This window comes from Cynocephalus volans, chromosome 14 (assembly GCF_027409185.1).
Source record: "Cynocephalus volans isolate mCynVol1 chromosome 14, mCynVol1.pri, whole genome shotgun sequence".
Classification (NCBI taxonomy): Eukaryota; Metazoa; Chordata; class Mammalia; order Dermoptera; family Cynocephalidae; genus Cynocephalus; species Cynocephalus volans.
In genome coordinates this window covers 52,134,847-52,161,846 of record NC_084473.1, presented here as the reverse complement: position 1 = coordinate 52,161,846, position 27,000 = coordinate 52,134,847, and the positions used below count along the sequence as shown (strand labels likewise).

The 27,000-nt window shown below is 35.7% G+C and overlaps 2 protein-coding genes across 3 annotated transcripts in view; one reads left to right on the top strand and one right to left on the bottom strand.

Moving 5' to 3' along the window:
* PPP4R3B (protein phosphatase 4 regulatory subunit 3B) overlaps positions 1-27,000 on the top strand; it is a 116,794-nt gene that overhangs the window by 60,325 nt on the left and 29,469 nt on the right. The window lies entirely within an intron of this gene.
* The window catches only part of CFAP36 (cilia and flagella associated protein 36), a 38,035-nt gene that overhangs the window by 1,720 nt on the left and 9,315 nt on the right, over positions 1-27,000 (bottom strand). For both annotated transcript variants that reach the window (XM_063078546.1, XM_063078547.1), the window contains 5 exons: positions 18,225-18,339; positions 8,265-8,352; positions 6,483-6,534; positions 4,667-4,769; positions 51-190 (listed from right to left, as the gene is read on the bottom strand). In XM_063078546.1, the coding sequence (XP_062934616.1) occupies positions 51-190; positions 4,667-4,769; positions 6,483-6,534; positions 8,265-8,352; positions 18,225-18,339 (498 nt within the window). The remainder of the gene's footprint in view (positions 1-50; positions 191-4,666; positions 4,770-6,482; positions 6,535-8,264; positions 8,353-18,224; positions 18,340-27,000) is intronic.

Sequence of the window (27,000 nt, the reverse complement as noted above, 5' to 3'; positions counted from 1 at the left end):
TACCTTGTGACTTTGCTCACAGTTCTTAGAAAGTGATGTCTTTTACTTACCGCTATTGGTCCTTCACTGCTTGCGTGTTCTAAGCCACGAATCTTCAAGCCTTTTTGTGGGAGGGAGGAAGTTTCGGGCAGCATTTCCACATTTCTTGCCAACGGTTGTACTGACTGATTACCAAAATGCACTTTAATTTCTGGCAGTAATTAAACAATGAGACTAATTAAAATATTACAAGAAATAGTAAGTATTAGGCTAGGTTCACCAAAAAGAGCTAACAATAATACTTGTTTTTTCTCATATTCATTCAATCAACATATGCTCCTTGCCTACACTGTACCAGGCACTGGGTGAGAACAATAAATATGGTCTCTGTCCTTAAGGAGTTTGAACTACAGTTTCTTATGAATAACATTTCAAGAAAGACCAAGCTTCTGCTGTTTGTACAGTACTAGGAAAAGCTACAAAGATATCATCCTGTCTAAAGATTAGAACTAAACAATAATGTAATGCAAGGTTGCCCCATAAACCAAATAAACAGTATACTAATCTCTAATAATGTAATTGGTTTCCAAACTTTTGCATGCAGGTAAAAACTCTAAATGACCTTATATTTTCAGAACGATTCATGTAAAGCTATAATTTTTTGTATTGCAAGAATAAGTGCCAGTATATCAATAATTTTTGTTTGTAATTACATATTGAAGATAACTATAAACCTTCCAATGCATTAAGAAATGATTTCTAAAGCAAGCAGAACATAGAGGCACATACACCATGAGCACTCCGTACTTCCAGCTATTTAGTGGTTGTGCCAAGGGACAGAGTTAACATTCTAATCGCTCCTCTAAGCCATTTTTTACTACAAGGTGATTTTTTTAAAAAAGATAAAGCATTTTCAGTGTATGTACATGGGCTATGAAAGTAGAGTGAGCAAAGACTAACATAAAAATGATGCCAAGAAGTAAAACCATGATGAGAGAACACGGTACACGTCTTTAAATGATTAAGAATCTTGCCAGCATACTAAAACTGGAAATAGAATTTTTCCCATGCAAGAAACCTGACAAAGGACCACTGTTCTAGCATGGGGTGAGTGGACTGATTGCAGTGCCAGGGAGGTTGGAAGAAGAAAAGCTCCACAGGCCCTTGATGGTAAAGGAAGTTTTCATGGAAGAAATGAGCTGGAGTTAGCACTCCAAATCAACTCAGACAGGGAGCTGTGGAATTAAAGTAATCAGAAGTAAAGATAAGCTTAAACAAGTTGGTCACGGTATGCAGACAGAGTTAAAACATGGCCATTCTTACTGATGGTGACGTTAGCACAGGTAGGCTTAGCACCCAAATACCGAAGTTCAATTCATTCCTGAGGAGGGGAAACCTACACATACAAGCATTTATATTCAACTCATGTACTTAGTCTGGACAGCTCTTGCCTTGAGTTTGCTAGTTATGAACATATTGTGTACTCTCAGACATAGAGAGGAAAGTACTTGAAGCCAAAATACTTAGCATCTCTGAATTCTAGGAAAGGAGGAACAGAAAGCAAAAAAAGGCTAAAGAAAGATCATCTCATTTCTGGCAACTATGCATCAATCTGAGAACAGATACTATCCATTTCGAGCAGCAACCAGGGAAAGATATGAGCAAACAGACAAGACAGAAGGTCAAGCACCTTCATGACTCTTCCAAAATGAGATCTGCACAATGGGCTTCCATCACTCTGTAATAAGTGATTCCTTGGAATGCCTGTTTTTTAAAAAATACTATTGAAAATTAAAATCAGTACTTTTAAAATTAATCTACCATTTGTTCTGTGCCATGTGCACAAGTGAGTTAAATGTGGTTTGAGATCAAGTTTTCTATAGTTTCTTTTAATAGATAAGGAAAAGACAAAACAAATTTATTCAAATTATGTTAGACACAAGATTTAAACAGTATATGTACTTAGGTCTATATAAAACAGAAAGTTATATTTGGGCCAGCAAATTAAAGTACAGCACAGACAAATCTAAAGCAGGAGCTTTCATAGATATAATTCAAATGAGGTAATTTCTATTTACAATCTGCAGAATACGAAAAAGAAAAGAAAGAAATGGTTAGACTTGCTAGGAAGAAAAAAGCAAGGTAACTTCATAAACCTGCTTCTGGTTTCATAGCTCACCATTGTTTTATCACCTAATAATATAGTACCTTAAAGTCAGTGGGCCCTGTTCTGGCTTGACCACTCACGATTAAAAAAGAAAAAAAACATCAGTAGGTACTCTCTGTAAACTAGGAACTGAGGGGAACTTCCTCAATGTGATAAAGAATGTCTACAAAAAACCCTACAACTAATACCATACTTAATGATGAGAAACTAGATGCTTCCCCATTAAGATCAGAAACAAGGCAGGAATGTCCCATCTGACTACTACAATTCAACATCATATTAGAAGTTCTACATAATACAGTAACACAAGACAAGAACAAAAGATACGCTGATTGGGAAGAAAGAAATAAAAATCTATTTGTAGAAAATCCAACAGAATCAACATTAAGACCGGAATACAAAGTTAATAAATAAAAGTCAATGGAATTTGAAATTAAAAACAATACCATTTATCTTAGCACCCCAAATAGTAAAATACTTAGCTATAAAATCTAGTAAGATATGCACAAGATCTACATGAGGAAAACTACAAAATTCTGATGAAAGAAATCAAAGAACTAGATAAATGGTGATATATTCCATGTTCATGGATAGGAAGACTCAATAGTGTCAAGTTGTCAGTTCTTCCCAACCTGATCTATAGATTTAATGCAATAGCAATCAAAAGTCCATCAAGTTATTTTGAGGATATTGACAAACTAATTCTAAAGTTTATATGAAGAGGCAAAATACCCAGAATAGTCAACACAGTATTGAAGGAGAAGAACAAAGTTGGAGGACTGACATTATCCAACTGCAAGACTTACTATAAAGCTACAGCAATAAGACCATGTGGTACTAGCAAAAGAACAAATAGATCAATGGAACAGAATAGAGATCCCAGAAACAAACCCACATTAATATAGCCAATTGGTCTTTGACAAAGGAGCAAAGGCAATACAATGGAGAAAACAGTCTTTTCAACAAATGGTACTAGAACAACTGGTCATCCATGGGCAACAAAAATGACTCTAGATACAGACCTTATACCTTTCACAAAAATAAACTCAAAATGTATCACAGACCTAAATGTAAAATGCAAAATTATAAAACTCTTAGTAACATAGGAGAAAACCTAGATGACCTTGGGTATGGTGCTGACTTTTTAGATAAAAACACCAAAGACACAACTCATGAAAGAAAATTAATAAGCTGGACTTCATTAAAATTTAAAACTTCTGCTTTGTAGAAGACAATATCAGAGAATGAGAAGAGAAGTCACAGACTGTGAGAAAATATTTTCAGAAGATATCTGATAAAGGATTGTTATCCAAAATATATAAAAATATCTTATGTAAACTATGGTCTTTGGGTGATTATGCTGTGTCAGTGTAAGTTTACCAAGGTAACAAATGTATCACTTTGGTAAGAGATGTTGATAATGGGAGAGACTGCATGTGTGGGGGCAGGGGCTATATGGGAAATCTCTATCTTCTGCTCAATTTTACTCTGAACCCTAAAACTGCTTTAAAAAATAAAGTGTATTTAAAAAGTTAAGTTATATCCAACTTACATAAAAAATCAATGGGTAAACATCAAACTTAACTCAATTATAGAAGTTTTTCTAAAGAAAAATGTAAAAGAACGTAATATTTACAGTCCCAAGACCTAGGTTTCACAATTTAAAAGCTCAGTGATCTTGGATAAGCCACTCAATATCCTTGAATATCTTGTAAAAAGAAAAAAAATGTAAAAGAAAAATAAATATCATAACATCTACCTCACAGAGATACAACATTTTTAATTGAGAAAAGGAATTTAAAACCATAGAAATTCCATAAAATGAACTGAATTCATGATCACAATTCAATTTCTGTTTCAGAATTACTGTACTTGTTTTCTTTTCTTTGGCAGCCTGGTCCTGGACCTTGGTGTTATCAGTACCATGCTCTAACCAACTGAGCTAACCAAACAGCTTGTACTTGTTTCTTACATAGCACACTGAATGTGGATTTGCTACATTTTGAACAAGTTCACCCACTAACATTTTTTACAAGGATTCTCATCAATTTTGGTTTCAAAGACACAATTTTTTTTACTAAATATCTGTACAAACTGATTACCTCTTATTTTCTAGTTGTGCTTTAATTCATTAGGAAAGTAATTTAATATAATCTTTCCAAGTTCAGCTTCTGACTCACAAACACCATATAATCGTAAGCAAGGAAGAGAATACCAACTGTTACGTGAACATATCTTGTATGCTGCAGCCATGGCACAAAGGCTGGTGTCTCTCCCAAGGAGTTTTGCTCACTCCTCTGAGTTCCAGGCTTCACTTGGAAATTTGTGGACTATACTCTCCCTTTCGGCCAGGTATTTCCTACCTGCAACCTCTTTAACTAAATTCACAAAGAACTTTAAATGCGAAAGCCGTTCAACACTCTCCTTCTCAGGGTTTTTGAAAATTAAATATGTATGAGAAATTAACACACTCTATACAATGGTTTGTATTAGGGAAAATTAAGTATACCTCAACCTTACCTGAGGGTGGGTGTGCAAAATGTTCACCATCCCCTTGGGAATTACTCATTTTTGCAGCTTCACTAGTATTCAGTGGGGGCTCTTCTGTTTTAGCCTCTGATAACTTCAGGATTCCATAATAAAATTTTAAAAATTAGATTAATTTTGACTAATTCACTACCTAAGGGATCCAAAGACGTTATTTTAAAAAATTACTATCTACTGATTAATGAACCAGAGATTCTATTTTCCAAAGTTTTTAAGATGTTGCTAGCATTTTATATCTCCTACTGTCTGAGGTAGGTAAATATTTCATTTTGAATTACGTAGTGCTAAAGGTAACTAGTATGGTTAGGACTTTGGACTTAGCAAGAACTGGGTTCAAACCATGTGACCTTGAGCAAGACACCAAGAAATATTCTAAGAGATAAAACCACTAAATTATAAAGTGTTTTTCCACTTAAAATAATGTATATACAACTACTATGAAATGCCTGTAATAGCCACAAATTGCTTTATTTCCATTTCTGAAATGGAATAATATATTTAAACCAAAGAAATAATTTAATTCTTCAAAAGAAGTAAGCTGGCATTAATTCATTTTTCCTTAAAAAAAGAAGAAAATCCAATCACATGTAGTATATTCAGCAATTCATGGATATCTAAATCATAAGCCTCTATATGCAGGGTAATGGATACATGGGGGTTCATTATTATCACCTCTATTTTTGTGTTTCAAAATTTCCTTAGTAAAAAGTCTCATAAGAAAAAAACCAACCGCACACCCCTAAAACATAGTATTATTCGAGAAACCTAATATAGATTACATAAAAATCAGAGAATTAATACTAATGTCTTCTGAGAGTAGTTTTGAACTGGTTTATGTTCTATACCCTTATAATTTAATATCTAAGAACTTTGCCCCCATTTATTAAAAAATATTTACTCAAAGATACTAAATCACTTCTTAATCCTAAAACATCCTCTTTCTTCTGCATTTCATTGGGGTAAAACAGCTTTTTCCAAGTCAATGAAATGATACAAGCATATATCATAGTGACTGAAAGGGAAAAAAGGGAAAATAACTTTCAAATGATTGAGAGAGAGGTTTATATTAGGTTTCCCTTTCCCTTGAGGGAAACTGGGAAAACATAGAAAGAGGCAGCTAGAAAAGGAGAGAGGAAAGAATAGATATTAGCTTCCCTCACCTCATCCAGATATATATTTAACTTGTCCTTATGAAAAATTAGGCACTTTATGTAAATAGTTCTTAATGGAAGAATAATATGCCAAGAAATGTGATACTGTATCATTCTGCTTCAAGCTGATAACATTCAAGCCTGCAGGGGATAGTAGCTGTATAGTAGCTATAGTTACTGTTTCAACACAGTAAAGGAGTCAAAGAGAATGGGAAAGTAAAAGGTTTTTCTTTTCTTAATCATTTTTAATTCATAAAATTAAAGGAAATTTTTATAAGAAATCCCCCATATGAATGTATTACAGTTTTTGGAATTAATAATCTTGTCCTTTATCGTGGAATTTAAAAGGTAGGTTGCTGGGTGAATTATAAAGTGAATAAAGTTATAATGAAAGTAATTAATCCTATAAAAGAAAATACAAAGTAGACATTCTTATAAGAAAGTATACACTTTCTATATAAAAAAGTATAAAAAATTAAATATAAATGCTTAGATTTACCAAGAAAAAATGAATACTCTGAGGAACTGTGTAGTTCACATAAGCTTAAACTTTAACAGCAAAAACTAGTTATATAAACTTAATAAGAGATATAACAACAATGAAATATTTTTATTATATTTATATGTTCTTTAGGCACCTGATTTTTTCTCTTCCTTTCTTCTTCCTGGTCATATTCCTCTTTAGATTTTCTGAAATATACAATAATAAGGTAGAAAGGTAAAATTTCTTTTATGGTCAAAGAACAAATATTCAACCAAACAACATGCTAACCTAAGCTTACAACACAAGCAAGGCATTTTGGACGCAAAGATGGAAAATAATCAGGCCATGTTTAAAAGCAGCTTACAATGAACTGGGAAAGACATACATAGACATACACTGCATAATATAGTTAGTAACATAAAATACAGGTTTACTCATTTCTAGAAATGTGAAAGAACCCTAGCTTAACAAAGACCAACAGATTCGGAATCCTAAACCCAAATTTGAATGACAAATCCCATTAATAAAAACTTGGATCTCCCTCTATAGAGAGATCAGTTACACCTGTCCTGATAAAAGCCATTTCCCCCTCATTCTAGTTTTTCCAGTGGCATCCAGTGGCAATCCTAATGCCACTGTGCCAAAGCCTATTAACTTTTATAAACTGCTCACTTAGTGTGATTTAGGTAAATAGCCAAGGTCAACTGTTGTACATATTCATAACTAAGTTCTACTAACACAGTAGTATACCCCCCTCAAAAGCTATTTGAAAATAAAATCTAAAAGTACAGTGCTATCAGTTTCCAGACCACCAATCAACCAACGCAATCAGCCCAACTCAAAACTTTACCAGTCATCTGAACCAAATATGCTTACCTCTTCAAACCTGTAAACTCAAAGCATTGTGTTGTCTCGGGCTCCCATTGCCCCTGCCATGGAAAGTAGAATGTGGCAGGAAAGGGCTAAGTTCACCTTCACCTCTGCCTCCCTCCTCACAACCACTCAAACCCCCTGAAATTAGGCGTTATGTCCTGGAACTCCTGCCATTCCCACTAGACCCATCCTTCTAAGCACCATCCTGCCTATCCTCTCTTTGCTTTAGAGATAGGATGAGGTGGACAGGTGGAGGGACTACAAGATGTTAGAAGGTGGGTATGTGTGACAGTGCAGCAGAAGTGCCTCCAAAGGCCAAGGCCCTATTCCGCAGGTGATACAGTGACTGCAGATATCCTCTTGCCCTAAACCTATTACATTCTCACAGGAGATTTAAAAACTAGGTGATGCAATTGCCCCTCCCTTCCAGAACTCCCACAGGGGTCAGAGGACAACAGGCCCAAGGAAAACAGAAATGCCCAACTAACCTTTCCTAGTTCTGTGTGGGCCCCTTTAGTGGGCTGCACACTCCATTCCAGGCATTTGGGGAGAGGAAGAGATTGAGAAGATACTCATTTGAGACAGATGCCTCTCACAGTCCTCCCTCTCTTGCAGGTGTCCTGTCACCCATTCAGCTTTCACTCTGTGCAGTCGAAATGCCCAGCCCCTACTGTGAGACACCTAGAATGCGCCACTTTTAATACTGAGATCCAGAAGCCATGGAGTATCCTGCTTCACTCAGGTCACTACACCCCTCTAGGCATCAGGCTAGGTCCACTGCAACTGTCTCCCATTGATGGCTATTCCTATGAAGCGGGTAGAAAAAGACTTTCTTATGTGGGCTGATCCAGAATGAGTCATCTGAAAATAATTTTTTTATATCCAATAAGAAGTGTAATATATAGTTATGAAATAATCATTTTGATGGTCATCAGTAGAGAAATTAGATAGGTATTTTACTAGTTCATAAATATTTTCTGGGTAAAAAGCATAAATACAGATCATATTATAAAATTACTATTAGTACTAATGATTCATTCAAAAAATAATTAAAGAAGGTTACCTAAGAACCTCCCTCAGGATTTTCATCTCTTCCTGTTCAAGGTCACTGACCACATCAGAACCGTCTGTTAAGCAGTCAGGTAATACACCTGTACAAAAGCAAAGACAACATGGAAGAATATCAAGTCAACTGAAAACATTTATTTCACACCATTCTAGTTTATCAAGTACAAATTAGTTTAAGATCTATCACTTAAAAAAATATTCCAAGCTATAATCTTTTAAACTATCACCTTTATAACTCTTTCTCGTATTAGGGAATATGCCCCACCAAAAACCCCACAATTTTATCTAGAAATATCTCTTAGTAAGTATTTATATTGGCTATTAAAAATAACAACAGTGTATGGCAATAAAAACTAATATGTTACTGTCTTCCATAATCATACAATGTCTGAGAATATGCCACTGAAATCATTGAACTAAGGTCAATAGGAAAACTATGCTTTCAAAAGTGTCCTTTAAATGAAAAAAAAAAGAGTTTACAAAATATACTCTTAATTTAATACTCTTAAATGAAACAGAATTTAATACTGTTCATTCAAACTACAACAAATGCTATTGAAAAAGGCCCCGGCTTACTATGTGGAAAGAAATCATGGTGCCAAGCACTTTGGGGGGGATATAAAGATAAATAAAACAATCGCTGCCCTTGGAGCTTGTGTTCAGCTATTGGTCTAATAACTATAAACTAGGGCAGTACCAACTTCAGCCCAAGGCAAATAAAAATTCATGGCAAGTAACTTTTTTTTTTTTTTTGGTGGCTGGCAAGAACTGGGCTCCAAACTCATGACCTTGGTGTTACAAGGCTGTGCTCTAATTGAATGAGCTAACCAGCCAGCCCCCATGGCAAGTAATTTTAAATGCTGTTTAATTTACTTTATTACTTCTATCTCCTTTATAAGCAGGTATAAGTGTCTTGTTCATATCTATAATTGTTACATTCCACATCAGCAAATTTAAAAGTTTTTACCTTCTATTTCTTTACCTGCATATGACTATGGAATTCTTTATCTGCATATGACTATGCTCTAAAATACAGTAGCTTTATTATTCTAACCCCCTTTATACTTAAATGCATTTTAAATAATTAAACATTTTATTTTGACATCATTGCAGAGTCAGGTGCATAATACAGAAAGATGTCATGTACCATTTACCCAGTTTTCTCCACTGGTAACACCTTGCAAAACTACAGTACAATATCACAACCAGAAAAGTGACATCTAAACAACAAATGGATCTTTTTTTTTTTTTGGGTAGCTGGGCAGTACAAGGATCCCAACCCATGACCTTGGTGTTATCAGCATCATGTAACCCATCAATCTTAAGTGCATTTTTGCTCAGTCAAAAGATATAAAATTATTACTCTTGAGAAATTTGAAGATGACGGACTAGCGGTGCCTGGGGCTTGTTTCTCTCACAAAAATGGACCAGAACAACTAAGAGACAACTAAATATTAATGGAAGCATCTGTGGAAGAGTGTAGGACAGCAGCAGGAGATCAGTGAGACCCCTGTGGAGCTCAAAAGCCCAGAATGGCAGCATAGAGACGTGAGAAAGGCACACAGTCTCAGCTGCCATGTTTCCATCACAAGGACCAGCACAAGACGAATTTCCCCTTGCAGTGAAAAGGTAGACACCAACCCCAACATCACCACAGATGCCTGCAGTTCCTTTTACAGGACAAGCCTGGAGCCAAGTGTAGGGAGCAACCTAGAATATACACACTGCATTGGTCTAGAACAGGAGCACATACTGTGCACTTCCCACCCCCAACCCTTGTGACCCAAGCAAATGTGGTATGGTGCCATTTTGTAACCAGAGCCCCACAGAAGAGCACCCATATCTGGGGCTAGTCACCATTGTGATTCCTCAGACTTAAGGCCCCCACAGTCATTCTGACATACTCACATGAGACTATAATGTCCTGATCCCATCAGCGTAAAGCCTGGGCCCACAGTGGCTATGACTCTAGCCCTACAGTCCAAGAAGCCAACTGCAGGCCTGCTGAACCCCCACATTCCAGGCCATAGATCAGACAGGCAGATTTGCACCTGGTAGACTGTCCCTTTCCTGCCATTACCAACCCCCTCAACTGGCTAAGTTCTGTGTGCTGGAGTCACCCACTCAGAAAAACAGCTCACAGGTGTCTACCCTAACGAATATGTCCTTAAGCCAGTGGATATAAAGTACATTTGCAACCTCCCAGAGAAGTGGCCAGGCAGTTTCGCCCTTAACAGCTCCCCTTATTGTAGGCCTGCCCAGCAGCATCACCCACCACCCGAGAAACAGTTGGCCAGGCTACCTCTCAGCAGGCCTGCCTAACAGCCTCATCCACTGCCTGAAAATCTGTTCAACAGCCCCACCCTTGGCAGACCAGCTCCTCATTGACACCCTAGGACACGTTTGCCGGTGAAAGTGTTTACCCACACAAACCACTATACAAATCTCAAAGAGGTGACTATTCCACCAGATGCATAGATATTAATGCAGGAAAACAAAAAACATGAACAAACAAGGTAATGTGATACCAACAAAGAAACACAATAATGCTCTAGTAACTGATCCCAAAGAATCAAAAATTGCTGGCTTGCTGGAAAAGGAATTCAAATTAACTATCTTTAGGAAACTAAATGAAATACAAGAGAATAAAGACAAATAATACATGAAATCAGAAAAACAATTCATGATCCAAAGAGAAATTCAACAAAGAGATAAACATCATTAAAAAACAAACAAATCTTAGAATTAAAGATTTCATTAAATGAAATCAAAAATACACTTGAAAGTCTCAACAACAGATTAGATCAAGCAGAAGAAAGAATTTCTGATCTTGAAGACAGCAGTTTTGAAATAACAGAGAAGACAAAAAGAAGAAAAAAGAATGAACAAAGCCTACAAGATCTATGGGATACTATTAGGTGAGCAAATATTCTAATTATGAAGGAGAATCAAAGTCTTTCTCAGATAAGCAAAAATTAAGAGAATTCATCACAGCCAGACCTTACAAGAAATGCTTAGTGAGTCCTACATCTGGAAAATAACAAGAACAACCATCATGAAAACACCTTTAAAATATAAAACTTATTGGCAGAGTAGATACACGAATTAGAAAGAAAAAGGAATCAAACCTTATCAATACAGAAAATTACCAAACTGCAAGGATAAACAATAAGAGAGAAAGAAAGGAACAAAGAATACACAAAATAATCAGAAAACAACAAATAAAATGATAGGAGGAAGGCCTCATACATCAATAATAACCTTGACTGTAAATTAATTAAATGCCCCAATTAAAAAACACAGACTGGCTAAATGGATTAAAAAAACAAACAAAAACATGACTCATACTTATAGTGCTTAAAAGAAACACACTTTACCTACAAAGACACATGTAACTGAAAGTAAAAGGATGGAATAAGATATTCCATGCAAATGTAAAACATTAGCAAGCAGGAGTAGCTATACTTAATTCAGATAAAACAAACTACAAATCAAAATCTGTACTAAGATATGAGGAAGGGCATTATATAATGACAAAGGGATCAATACAGCAAGAGGATCTAACAATTATAAATATATATGTACCCAACACTGGAGCACCCAGATATATAAAGTAAATATTATCATATCTAAAGGGAGAGACAGACACCAACACAATAATAGTTGGGGACTTTAACATCCCAGTCTCAGCATTAAACAGATCACCAAGACAGAAAATCAGCAAAGAAACATCAGATTTAAATGGCACCACAGGCCAGATGGATTTAACAGACATTTACAGAGCATTTCATCCAACAACTACAGAATACATATTCTTTTCATTGGTATATGGAACATTCTCCAGGACTGAACAGAAAACAAGTCTCAACAAGTTCAAAAAAATCAAAATCATGTCAAGTATTTTTTCTGACCATAAGAGAATAAAACTAGAAATGATTTACAAGGCAGTATTAAGAGGAAAGTTTATAGCAATAAATACCTACATCAAAAAATAAAAGATTTCAAATAAACAACTTAACAATGCATCTCAAGGAACCAGAAAAGCAAGAACAAACCAAACACAAAATAAGTAGAAGAAAAGAAACAATAAAAATCAAAGCATAAATAAATGAAATTGAGACTAAAAATACAAAAGATCAATCAAATGAAAATGTTTTTTTAAAAGACAAACATTAGTTAGACTGAGAAAAAAAAAAAGACCCAAATAAATAAAATCAGAAATGTAAAAGGATACAATACAACTGATACCACCAAAATTCAAAGGAGCATTAGAGACTATTACGAACAATAATACACCAATAAATTTGAAAACCTAGAGGAAATGAAAAAATTCCTGGACACATAGGACCTGCCAAGACTGAACCAAGAAGAAACAGAAAACCTGGATAGACCAATAACAAGTAAGGAAATTGAATTAGTAATAAAAAGTCTCCCAACAAAGAAAAGCCCAGGACCAGATGGCTTTACTGCTGAATTCTACCAAAGATTTAAAGAAATAATACCAATACTTCTTAAACTATTTCAAAAAAATTGAAGCAGATGGAATTGTTCCATACTCATACTATGAGGCCAGCATGACCCTGATACTAAAACTAGGCAATGACACAACAAAAAAAAAACTTACCGGCCAATATCCTTGATGAACATAGATGCAAAGATCCTCAACAAAATTCTAGCAAACTGAATTCAAAAACACTTCAAAACGATTATACAACATGACCAAGTAGGATTTATCCCAGGGATACAAGGACAGTTTGAATACACAAATCAATAAACCTGATACATCACATCATCAGAATGAAAGACAAAAACTATATGATCATCTTGACAGATGCAGAAAAAGCATATGATAAAATTCAACATCACTTTATGATAAAAAGTCTCAAAAAAATAGGTATAGAAGGAAACTATCTTAATACAACAAAGGCTACAGATGACAAACCCAGAGCTAACACCATCCTTAATGGGAAAAAGCTGAAAGCTTCCCCCTATGAACTGGAACAAGACAGTGATGCCCACTCAAACCAGTTTTATTCAACAGAGTACCAGAAGTCCTCACCAGAGCAATTAGGCAAGAGAAAGAAATAAAGGGCATCCATAAATTGGAAAAGAAGAAGTGAAATTGTCCCTGTTTGCAGATGATATGATTTTATACAGAAAGAAACTTAAAAATTCTACTAAAAAAAACTCCTAGACCTGATAAACAAATCCAGTAAAGTAGCAGGTTATATAATCAAAATATAAAAATCAGTCGCATTTCTATATATCAACAACAAACTAGCAGAAAAAGAAATCAGGAAAGCAATCCTATTTACAGTAGAAACAACAAAAAATATCTAGGAATAAATTTAACCAAGGAGGTGAAAGATCTCTACAAGGCACACTATAAAACACTGATTAATAAAAAGAAATTAAAGAAGACACCACAAAATGGAAAGACATCCCATGTTCATGGATTGGAAGAATCAATATTATCAAACTGACCATACTATTCAAAGCAATATACAGATGCAATGCAATCCCCATCAAACTAGCAATGACATACTTCACAGAAATAGAAAAATAATTCAAAAACTTATATGGAATGACAAGAGACCCTGAATAGCCAAAGCAATCCTGAGCAAAAAGAACAAAATGGGAGGCACCACACTCTCTTACTTCAAATTGTACTACAAAGCTATAGTAATCAAAACAGCATGGTACTGGTGCAAAAACAGACACATAGACAATGGAACAGAATAGAGAACCCAGAAATAATTCCACATACATACAGCCAACTTATTTTCAACAAAGGAGCCAAGAAGATACATTGGGGAAAGAACAGTATCCTCAATAAATGGTGCTAGGAAAACTGGAGATCCATATGCAGAAGAATGAAACTAGCTAGACCACTATCTCTCACCATATATAAAAATCAACATAAAATGGACTAAAATCTTGAATATAAGACCTGAAACTATAAAACTTCTAGAAGAAAATGTAGAAGAAATGCTTCAGGACACAAGACTGGGCAAATATTTTATGAATAAGATCTCAAAAGCACAGGCAACAAAAGCAAAAATAAATAAATGGGATTTTATCAAACTAAAAAGCTTCTGCACAGCAAAGAAAAGAATGAGCACAGCAAAGAGACAACCTGCAGAATGGGAGAAAATATTTGCAAACTATGCATCTGACAAGTGATTAATATCCAGAATATACAAGGAACTCAAATAACTCAATAGTAAAAAAACCAAAAAAATACAATTAAAAAATGGGCAAAGTAGCTGAATAAATTTTTCTCAAAAGAGGACATACAAATGGCCAAAAGGTTTATGAAAAAATGTTCAATGTCACTAATCATCAGAGAAATGTAAATCCAAACCACAATGAGGTATTATCTCACCCCAGTTAGAATGGCTACTATCAAAAAGACAGAAAACAAATGCTGGCAAGAATGTGGGGAAAGGGGCACTCTTATATGTTGTGGGTGGGACTGTAAATTAGTGGAGCCATTATGGAAAACAGTATAGAGGTTTCTCAAAGAAATATAAATAGAACTACCATGTGATCTAGCAATCTCACTACTGGGTATTTATCCAAAGGGAAGGAAATCCGCCTGTCAAAGGGATACCTGCGCTCCCATGTTTATTGTAGCACTATTCACAATAGCTAAGAGTTGGAACAAAACTAAATGTCTATCAGTGGATGACTGGATAAAGAAAATGTAGTGTATATATACACACGATGGAATACTACTCAGCCATAAAAAAAGAATGAAATTCTTCCATTTGCAACAACCTGGATAAGCTTGATGAAAATTACGTTAAGTCAAGTCAGTCAGGCACAGAAAGAGAGATACTGCATGTTCTCACTCATATGTGGAAGCTAAAAAAAGTTGATCTCATAAAAGTAAACAGTAGAATAGTGGTTATTACAGACTAGTAAGTGGGGAGAAGGGATGAGAAGAGGGTGGTCAATGAATACAAAATTGTAGAGAGATAGGATATGGGATCTAGTGTTCTATGGCAATATAGGGTGACTATAATCAACAATAAATTACTGTATAAATTCAAGCAGCTAATTGAGAGGACTTTGAATGTTTCCAACACAAAGAGCTGACAAATGCTTGAGGTGATGGATTTGCTACATACCCTGATATGATCATTGTGTAATGTATGACTGTACCCAAATATCACACTGTACTCCATAAATATATACAATTATCATGGGTCAATTAAGATAAAATAAATTAAAAGGAAAAAAAGAGAAGAAATAGAGAATATAATAGTGGTTACCAGAGGCAGGGAAGGGGAGGGAGGAGGAAAGGAGAGGTTGGTAAACAGGTACAAAGTTACAAAGTTAAAGTTAGATAGGAAGAATAAGTTCTGGTGCTCTAGGGTAACTATAGCTAATAATATTGTAATGTATATTTCAAGATAGCCAGAAAAGAGGATCTTGAATGTTATAACCACAAAGTAATGAAAAAATGTTTAGGTGACAAATACGCTAACTATTCTAATTGGATCGAAATACAATACACACATGTATTGAGACAACAAACGTACCCCCTAAAAACGTATAATCAAAAAGTTATTATTCTCCTAATAATCTTTCTAAGGGAAATTAAAAGTACTAAGGAAAGAATAACACAACAGAATGAAGTACTTCAAAACCATAAAAATAATGCTCTGATTTGCATCTTCCCCAAATTCGATGATAAGATACAACCAAGAATCCAGACAGCCTTCAAATTTTTTTTTCCACAAAGGCAGTTTTCAAACAGTCTACAGTTTTGAGTACAGCTGACACTGATCTAAGGTACTTGCCCCTGGATCTATGTAAAGCAACATTCTTCAACACAAGCATTAAAAATTCTGTAGCAGAAACTAAGTACTAGTTTATGTTTAAATGTAAGCAAACTATCTCATGCTGCAGTCTGACAGCAGTCATTACTCCATCTCACTCCCCTCCTCCTCCCTTGCTAATATAAAACTGGTTTTGTGCAGTTATCAGGCATCCAACTACTTAGAGGAGGGGGGCCTCCCCCACCCTAGGGGAGTGACTTATGATTGGTTTAAGCCTACCTAACAGTCTCATTTCCCCTGCCACATGGCTTAAAAAAGCCAAGTGACTGCAATCTTGATCAATAGGACCTGCGGGGAAAACTGGAGGTCTTTCATGACTGTGTCTTGCTAACAGGAAGAGATATACAGAAAGAAATATCCCTTTTCTTCATGAGACATTGTTGAGTCTGCATTCAGCGCAGCCCGAGTACAATCACGAGAGAAGATACTGAGAATGGCAGAGTATGAAGATGGAAAGTGACAGGGTTTCTCGATAAATATCACTGAGCCACTAAATTAACAAACCCTGGACCTGTCTTCCTTACCTCCCTTCCTCTGGACTTTGTGTTCTGTGAGATGATAACCTCTAATTGCTTAGGCCATTATTATTGGAGTGTTTTCTTATTGGCAGCCTGAAGCATCCAGATGTTACAAGCTATGTATCTGTTCCCTCCTTATTAAAGTCGAAATGAGTTTCCAGTTAAATTTCAAACTGAAAACTATAAAGTGCCAATGTCAAGTTCACCATTTCTTTTATCAAAAATGACCTCCCCAAAACAAATCTTACTAACAAAAAAATAAGTATTAAAATTCTCTATCCCAAAGGTCAGAATAAAGCATAGTTTCAAGGAAAATTCAGAGAAAGGATTTTATAGAGCAAATCATGGTAGAACGACAGAGAGAAAGAAAGACTATTTCCCAAACTTTATTTACACAAAAGTAACAACACTGTGTCATGTATTCTTCAAGATTAGGGCAGTGTCATCTCCTACCTACAGACTAGGACTCTGCTGTGGAAAGCATCTTAAGATTTTCGGGATAGTGACAACGGTGGCTGTCTCTAAGGGATAGAGTCTCTACTCACATCAGACAAGTGAGAAAGAGAATCCCCAACAATGGCCCTACAACATTCTGATATTTGTCCTGCAACAACAGAAGCTACATTGTTACATGTTCCAGACCCTTAAGAACAAATACAACACTCATATCTTCAAGAAACAATCAAAGGAAAGATCCTGCTGCCAAATCATTAAAGAGGCTTAAAGAAGCACAGGAACACATAGGAATTAAGATGAGGTTACCAGTGCCAGAAATCTGAAATAGAGATGAGAAACTGGGTTGAAATGGAGGTGGTACAATAAAAAGAAGCATGGTTAGAAACTCTGCTGTTCTGAGTCAGGATAGCAAATGTAGTCAGGATGTCAAAAGAAGGAAACAAAACCAACAAGAGCTAGAGAGAAAGTGAGTTTGAGCACAGAGTAAGGGAAAAGATAAAGCCAAAAAGGGTTACTAGAGCTTTGGGTTCTGTTTTCTCTTCTACCTGATGCTACTGCAATCCTTTCTGCCTTTTACCCTAGAACACAGCTCTCAGTGTGGTCTCAGGACCAGCAGCTTCAGCATCACCTGGAAACTTGTTAAAAATTCAAATTATCAGGTCCCACCCCAGGCCTACTAAATCAGAAAGAGTAAGACAGCCATATGTGTTTCAACAAGCCCTCCAACTGTTTTTAATGCTCATTAAAGCTTGAGAACCACTGTCTCCTGCAAGGATCCTAACAATTATAAGCCAGAAGTCACCTTCTCTCAACAGTAACTGTGACCACTCAAAAATACTGAATTCCATAAACACAATGGTTGGACAGAAAATTAAGCTTTCTGAAATCTAAAACATCATTAAATCAAATTCTGGTCTGCCTTCTTTGAGATGTCAAATATGCACTGATCAGGAAGTTTACACTCTTAAATCTCTTAAGTCAGCCAAAGACTTTTAAACTTGAGATAAATGTATACAAGTCAGCTACATTTAAAACCATATTAAAATCAGAATAGCCAAAAGTGCAAAAAAAAAAAAAAAAGAAAGAAAGAAAGAAATGCATTTAGCACTTAGATTTCTAACTTCAACATTTTACCATTTCTCTCTTGAATTATTCGAATGGCTTGAAGCTGCATTTCAATGTTTTTCTGGACCATCATTGCTTTAAAGATAGTAAAATCTGCTGCTGCCAACACGGGTTGCAAAATGGCCTGTGGAAAAAAGTCTGGAGGTTAAATGAAGATTCAAGTTTTAAAACTTTCCCACACATTCAAATCATTTCCACAGCAAAATGGTGCACTGATTCAAGAATGCTACACTATTATTTACAATTAGGTGACTCAAAGGGACAGTTTTAAGATTTTATTTTAAAAGCCTCTTTTTAAAATAGGGTTCTTATGAGGTTGACTCCAAATTCCCATGCCTCCAGGAAGCTACAGTTGACAGTGACACATTTTCCAAATGAGGCAGTGCTGAATGACTCTGAAAAACAACACAGGAATCTGGCTTACTTAGGTGGTAACTTTTTTAAAGTATCTGGATTCTTTTTTAGCCAAAAAAATATCTACTTGGTTTGTATTCTGTCACTTGAAATTTACTGTTTGTTTAATGATTATTCAATAACTACAAAATTATCCCTTAATTAATAAAAGTACCAAATTAAATTAAATGCCAAAAAATTGAGTCTGGAAAATAAGTGTAATGAACTATTAGTAATGTGAGAACTCAATTGTAGTTGTTGTATGTGTCAAAAGTTTCATGAAAGAGGTAAAGTTAGAAATTATGATGTAAAATCCTAACTGAGAAGTGTAATAAATTAAGAAATAAGGGAGGGAGGTTTTGGTAAGGCGCAACAATAATCAACCACAATGTATATCGACAAAATAAAAGTTAAAAATAAAAAAATTTTAAAAATTAAAATAAAATAAAATAAATAATAAAGGTGTCTACCATAAAGTACCCAAATTAATACTTCCTTAACTATTGAGATTATATAGTGAAGAGCAAACCAATTCCCAAGCTAAGCAATAAGAAGTAAAATAAGATTTGAAATGCACAAAAATCCAAAAGAAAATACCCAGATCTTATCCATCTTACTAGAATCTTATTTCCAGCTTTACATGATACTAATGGAAAAGCTGACTACACAAAATCATGCTGAGGCAACCAGCGGTGTGCTGCTGTTTACTAGGTAGGCAGCAGCTATAATGTCATAAAGAACACATTGACAAAAACTCCAATAAAGAGCTCTGTTAGAAAGAGGAAGGGGCCTTTCCCCCAGCAACCAGCTCACATCCTAGACACCTGTAGCATAACAAAACAAAGGTAAGGTGCAAAAGCATCTCTATGTGACATCTACAAGGAATCAACTATAGGAAAAAAAGATGGAATGTTTCTTTTCCCTTAAATTCACAAATAGTGTCAGTCCACAAGGCCTGGGGCAGAACAGGCTTCATCTGTGTTTGACTGAAAGTTACAGCCCAGAGCTCAGTACTGAAAGCAATTGTGGGCAGCCTCTGTGATTGATTAGTGATGTCTTTCAGAGCTCCTTTATGGGATTATGCCACCAGAGAACTTTGTTTAGGGCTTCCTAGACTTCTTATTAGCAGCACCAGGTACTTTATCCTCATCAGTAACAAACACTTGGGGGGCATTTATATTGATGGCAGAGCTTCTATCAGCAAGTCAGAGACTGAATTTATACTTAAAGCTATAACTCATGGCCTCTCAAAGTGTCATCCTTGACCCCTCTTAATAAATACAGGGAAGAGGGACTGTTAAAATGCATATTCCTCAGCCCTGCCTCAGACATAATCTAAATCTCCGGAGGATGGATGCCCATGTATCTCCCCAGATAATTCTTACAACATTAAAGTTTGAGTACCATTGGTACATTGGGGAAGAAAATAAGCCCTTGATATCAAAAGCCTGCTTCCAACTCTGGATGTAATATTTAGTCCTCAGAGCTTCCGTTTCTTCATCTGTAAAATCAGCATAATAATAATACCAACAACAACAACAGTATTTATACAGTATTTCATTGAATCTAAGACTCTATAGATTAGTTAAATAAGCCATTATTTTATGTGCCTCTAGGAAAAAAAAACCTACCAATTAAAATGTAATGCCATCATATGCATGTATTGCAATACACTGTACCCCACAAAAATAAATATAAGTTTTTAAAAATCAGGAAAAAAAGTTAACTTTTGATGAAATCTGGGTTATGAAATAAAAAAAGAAATGATTAAATGCTTTTTTAAAAAAAGCTATAATACCATCAATTATATTTTATTTATTTTATTGTATTTTTTGGCAGTTGGCCAATACAGGGATCCAAACCCTTGACCTTGGTGTTTAACACCATCAATTATAAAATACATTCTTATATCAGATATATTATAATATGAAAAATTTGCATCTTAGAATGAAAGAAATACAGTAACAACTTTCTGACTAGATGTTGGGATTAAATAAGATGAGAAGGCACTTTGTAAACTGAAAAGTACTATAATGGTAATTGTTCTGGCTCTTTTGATGCTGTTAAGTATAAAAATGGTGTGCTGAACCTAACAACTTTAGAGCAATTGGGTTCTTCTGAGCCAAGAAAATGAATCACCCCTCTCCTAAGAGCTTCTAAGAGGGGTGCAAGAGTTAGTCCAAAAAACTAGCAACAAGTTTAAAAAACAACAATCTTAAGAATCCTTCAAATTAACTGAAATGTCAAACTACTTTGAAAGAAAACTATGAGGCAAAATAAAGGTGATATTATGAATTTTTGGCAAAAGAACACTGAAAAAAAATGAATATTCAGTCTTTGCAAATCTCACTTCAAGTTAAAAAGACATTCAAACATGTTCATATTTAGCCTAGGGTTCCTGTATTATTATCTTTGCTTAGAGTTAATCATGACATAGTTTTGAAAGGTACAAGCAATTTCATATATTTGTGCTGTTCCACTGAGAAAATTTGCACATTGGCTCTTTCTGAGAACCCATATCTTGGCAAGTACATTTCCTAGACCACAGCCTTGAATAGTACACTGCACCCAGTAAATACTCAATAAATACTTGCTATTACAAAAGAACTACATATGCTAGCTTGCTTTCTTTTACTCAGGCTTTCTTTTACTCTTACTCTTCAGCATCCTTTAGGAGCACATGTAACAGCAGATTTAAGAGTTCTCTGTACTGCTCAGCAACACACTATTTAATCAAGTAGCACAGATAAATGTTTAAATGGGATCCAACTCTATCTTTACAGCCTTCTCAGTATAGTAATGATCAAGAACCCTGAGAAAAATAGATAACTTAGACTTCATTAAAACTAAAAACTGTGCATCAAAAGACATTATCACACAATAAAAAGGCAGCCCAACAATAAAAAGGCAACCCACAGAATGAAAGAAAATATTTTCAAATCATATATCTGTTAAGGGATTGATCTCCAGAATATATAAAGAACTCTTACAACTCAACAACAAAAAAAAAGCAAACAATCCAATAAAAAAAATGGGCAAAGGACTTGAATAGACCTTTCTCTGAAGAAAATATACAAATAGCCAATGAACACATAAAAGATGCTCCAGTCATTACAGAAATGCAAATCAAAAACCAAACTATGATACCTACTTCACACCCATTAGGATGACTATTGCTAAAAGGACAGAAAATAACAGGTGCTGGCAAGATGTGGAGAAACTGGAACCGTTGTACACTGTTGGTGGAAATGTAAAATGGTGCAGCCACTATGAAAAACAGTGTGGCAATTCATCAAAAAATTTTAAATATAATTACCACATGATTCACCAATTCTAATTCTGGGTATATACCCAAAAGAACTGAAGCAGTGTCCCAAAGTGATAACTGTACACCCATGTTCAATAGCAGCTTTATATGCAATAGCCAAAAAGTGAAAGTAACCCAAGTGTCCATTGACAGATGAATGGATAAACAAAACAAGGTATGTATACAGAATGGACTATTATTCAGCATTAAGAAGGAAAGAAATTCTGGCACTTGCTAAAAATATAGATGAATCTCAGGGACATTATGCTAAGTAAAAAAAATAAAAATAAAAATAAATAAAGCCAGTCACAAGAACACAAATACTATATTATTCCACTTATATGAGGTACTTAACCTAGTCAAACTCATAGAGACAGCTAGGGACTTGGGCAAGGGAAAATGGGGAGTTATTGTTTAACGGGTATAGAGTATCAGTTTTGCAGGACAATTCTCTGGGTGGCCTTGTACTGGGCCAGTTCCCCCTAATTCCCTGTTTGTAGTTCTCAAGAGTAACTGTATAGTGTGCTATGAATTCAACATCCTGAGATAAGCAGGGAGCTGGCTAGAACAGCCAGGGCCCTGTTCCAGTCCCCCATCCCCATCCCCACCCAGGATATCCTTCAACACTTTAGCCCAGTCAGTCATGTAACACCAAGGTATAAAATCCAGGGAAGCTGTCTTTCAGGGTCCTTCATCTACAGTACAAGTCAAAAACATGCAGTTGAGACTCCATCCACCCCAGAGAGCTTTCTAAGTATTAAGGGACTGGCTCAAAATGAATTATAGGCTTCTGTTGTCCCTTACTACCTATATGTAAATAACAATTCCACTCCATATAACTTGTTGTGTAAGAGTATATTCTGTCTCACCGGATTCAGACAAGTTGGTAACCAATGCAGAGAAAACCTGTGTCACAGTTTTGCAAGACAAAAATTGAGTTCTAGAGATTAGTTGCATGCATGACAAGATTTTAATACATAAAACTACTAAACTGCACACTTAAAAATGATTAAGATAGTAAATTTTATATGTATTTTACTAAAAATTTTTCAAAAGGGTGAATTCCATGGCATGCAAATTTATCTCTTTGGATTCCCATACTGGCAAGCCACAAAAACAAAAAACAAACAAACAAACAAAAAACTATATCTCATTGTTTCAGTCCATTTTATGTTGCTATAACAGAATACCTAAAACTGGGTAATTTATAAAGAAGAGAGGTTTATTTGGCTTATGATTCTGGGACAGCCACATCTGCCACGGGCCTCAGGCTGTTTCTATTCATGGTGGAAAAGTGGCAGGCAGCTGGCAGGTACAAGCAGATCACATGGTGAGAGAAGAAGCAAGAGAGAGGGGGGAGAGGGGGAGAAAAAGAGAGGGAGAGAGGGGGAGAGAGAGAGAGAGAGGGAGAGAGGGGGAGAGAGGGAGAGGGATAGGGAGAGAGGGAGAGAGAGAGAGGGAGAGAGAGAGAGGGAGAGAGAGAGAGGGAGAGAGAGAGAGGGATAGGGAGAGAGGGAGAGAGAGAGGGATAGGGAGAGGGAGAGAGAGAGGGATAGGGAGAGAGGGAGGGATAGGGAGAGAGGGAGAGAGAGAGAGGGAGAGAGAGAGAGGGATAGGGAGAGAGGGAGAGAGAAAGAGGGAGAAAGAGAGAGAGGGGGAGACAGAGAGAGGGGGGAGAGAGAAGGAGACAGAGAGAGGGGGGAGAGGGGGAGAGAGAGGAGGTGCCAGGATTCTTTAAACAGTCAGGTCTCACAGGAACTAATAGAGTGAGAACACACTCACTACCCCTCCTCCCCCAGGTAGAGCATCAATCCGTTTATGAGGGATCCACCCCCATGACTCAATCAGTTTCCAACACTGCCACATCGGAGATCAAATTTCCACCTGAGTTTTGGAGGGGGCAACACATCTAAATTCCATCACTCATTAAAGCTGCTTTTAAAAAGCTGAAGTAGCTATATTAATTTCAGACAAAGCAGACATCAGAACAAGAAAAATTATCAGGGATAAGAAGAGGCATTATAATGAAAAAGGAGTTAATTTCCCAGAAGACATAACAATCCTTAATGTGTACCCACCCAACAACAGAGCATCAAAATACGTGAGGCCAAAATAGATAGCACTACAAGGAGAAAAGGATGAATCTACAATTATAGTTGGAGACTTCAACACCCTTTACCAGTAAAGGACAGATTCAGCAGGCAGAAAATCAGTAAGAACACAGTTGAACTAAAAAGCACCTTCTGTCAACTGTATCTAATTGACATACATACACTACTTCACTCAACAACAGGAAAATGCACATTCTTCTCAAGCTCACACAGAGCATTCACCAAGACAGATTACATTCTGAGCCATAAAACACACCTTAACAAATTTAAAAGAAGAGAAATCATACAATCAATGCCTGCTCTCAGACCACAACAGTATTAAACTAGAAGTCAATAACAGAAAGATAGTTGGGGGTGGGGGGAAGACTTGGACATTAAACAACACATTCTAAAAAACACAAAGAAGAAAATTTTTAAAAATATTTCTAACTAAATGAAAATTTCAGTTTTCAAAATATGTGGGGTGCAGCAAAAGCAGTGCTTAGAGGGAAATTTATAACATTAATTGCATATATTAAAAAAGAAGAAAGATTGAAAATCAATAATCTAAGCTTCCACCTTAGGAAACTAGGAAAAAGAAGAGGAAATTAAATCCAAAGTAAGCAGAGGAAAAGAAATAATAAAAATTAGACAAGAAATCAATGAAATTGAAAACAAGAAATTAATAGAGAAAAATCAATGAAAACAAAAGCTGACTGTTTAAAAAGATGAATAAAATTGATACATCTCTAATCAGGTTAACTAAGAAAAAAAGATTGAAGGCACACATTACTCATAACAGAAATGAAAGAGGAGCTCTTACTACTGATCCCATGAACACAATAAGAATAAAGAAATACTATGAACTCTATGCCCACAAATTTGATAACCAAGATGAAATGGACCAGTTCTTGAAAGACACTATCTGCCAAATCTCACACAAGAAGAAACAGATAATCTGAATTATATCTATTAAAGAAGTTGAATAACTAATAACTTTCTAAAACAGAAAGAACTCAGTCCAGATGGGTTCACTGGTAAATTTGACCAAATACTTAAAGAATAAATTATACCAACTCTCTACAATCTCTTCCAGAAAAGAGAAGCAGAGGGAATACTTCTTCTTTTTTTTTTTTTTTTTTTTTTTTGTCGTTTTTTCGTGACCAGCACTCAGCCAGTGAGTGCACCGGTCAGTCCTATATAGGATCCGAACCCGCGGCGGGAGCGTCGCCGTGCTGCCAGCGCAGCACTCTACCAAGTGCGCCACGGGCTCGGCCCAGAGGGAATACTTCTTAACTCACTCTATGAGGCCAGCATTACCCTAATACTAAAACCTGACAAAGACATTACAAGACAGGAAAATTACAGACCAATATCTCTCATGAACAGATATGCAAAAATCCTCAACAAAGTATTAGCATATTGAATCAAACAATGTATAAAAAGAATTACACACTGCAACCAAGTGGGATTTATCCCAGGTATGCAAGGCTGGCTCAACATTTGAAAATCAATCAATGTAATAGACACCAACAGACCAGAGAAGAAATATCACATGATCATATCAATAGATGCAGAAAAAGCATTTGACAAAATCCAACACTCATTCATGATAAAAAAAAAAAAAAAAAAAAAAACCTCTCAACAAACTGGGAATAGAGAAGAATTTCCTCAACCTGATAAAGAACATCTATTTAAAAAACCTACATCTAACATCATACTTAACAGTAAGAAACTAGATGCATTCCTACTAAGATCAGGAACAAGGAAAGGATATACTCATTCCACATCATACTGGAAGTCCCAGCTAATGTTATTAGACAAGAGGAGGAAATAAAAAGTATACATACAGACTGGGGAGGAATAAATAAAACTGGTTTTGTTCACAGATGACATGTCTGTCTGTAGATAATCAAGAAAAAACCAATTAAAAACTTCTGGAACTAACAAGCAGTTATAGCAAGGATACACAATACAAGGTTACTATATGAAAGTTAATTGCTTTCTGTATTAGTCCATTTCCATGGCTTATAACAGAATATCTGAAACTGGGTAATTTATAAAGAAAACGTATTTCTTACAGTTTGGAGGCTGGAAAGTCCAAAGTCTAGGCAACACTTCTGGTGAGGACCTTCTTAGTGGGAACTCTCTACAGCGTCCCCTGATGATCGGGGTATCACATGGAGAGAACGCACTGAACAAGAGAGAGCTAACCTCCTCACTTGCTTTCCTTTTAAAGCCATCAGAACCACACCCATTAACACCCTTTAAACCATCAATGGATTAATCCATTCAGGAGGATACAGTCCTCACAATCTAATCACCTCCTAAAGACCCCACCTTTCAATTACCATAATAATATCTCCCACTCTCTTAACATTGTTACAGGATGGATTAAGTTTCCAATACATGAACTTTTGGGGGACACATTTGACCCATAGCACTTTCCAAATACCAGCAATGAACAATTGGAATCTGAAATTGAAAACATAATATTGGAGAAGAACAAGGTCAGAGAACTGACACTATCTGACTTTAAAACTTACTATAAAGTTACAATAATCAGGACAGTGTGATATTGGTGATATAGTAGACAAATAGATCAATGGAACAGAATGGAGCCCAAAAATAGACCCACACAAACATAATAAACTGATCTTTGACAAAGGAACAAAGGTAATTCAAAGAAAAAAGAACAGTCTTTTCAGCAAATGGTGCTGGAACAACAGGGCATCCACATACTTAAAAAATCTATTTCAGGGAGATGATAGCGAAAAAAATAATAAATGAATGAATCTAAACACTAACTTTACACCTCTCCCAAAAATTATCTCAAAATAGATTACAAACTTAAATGTAAAACACAAAATTATAAAACTTCTAGTAGGTAACAGGAGAAAATCTAGATAAACTTGGGTTTGACAATGACTCCTTAGGTAAAACACCAAAAGCATAATACATGACAGAAAAAATTGATAAATCAGACTTTATCAAT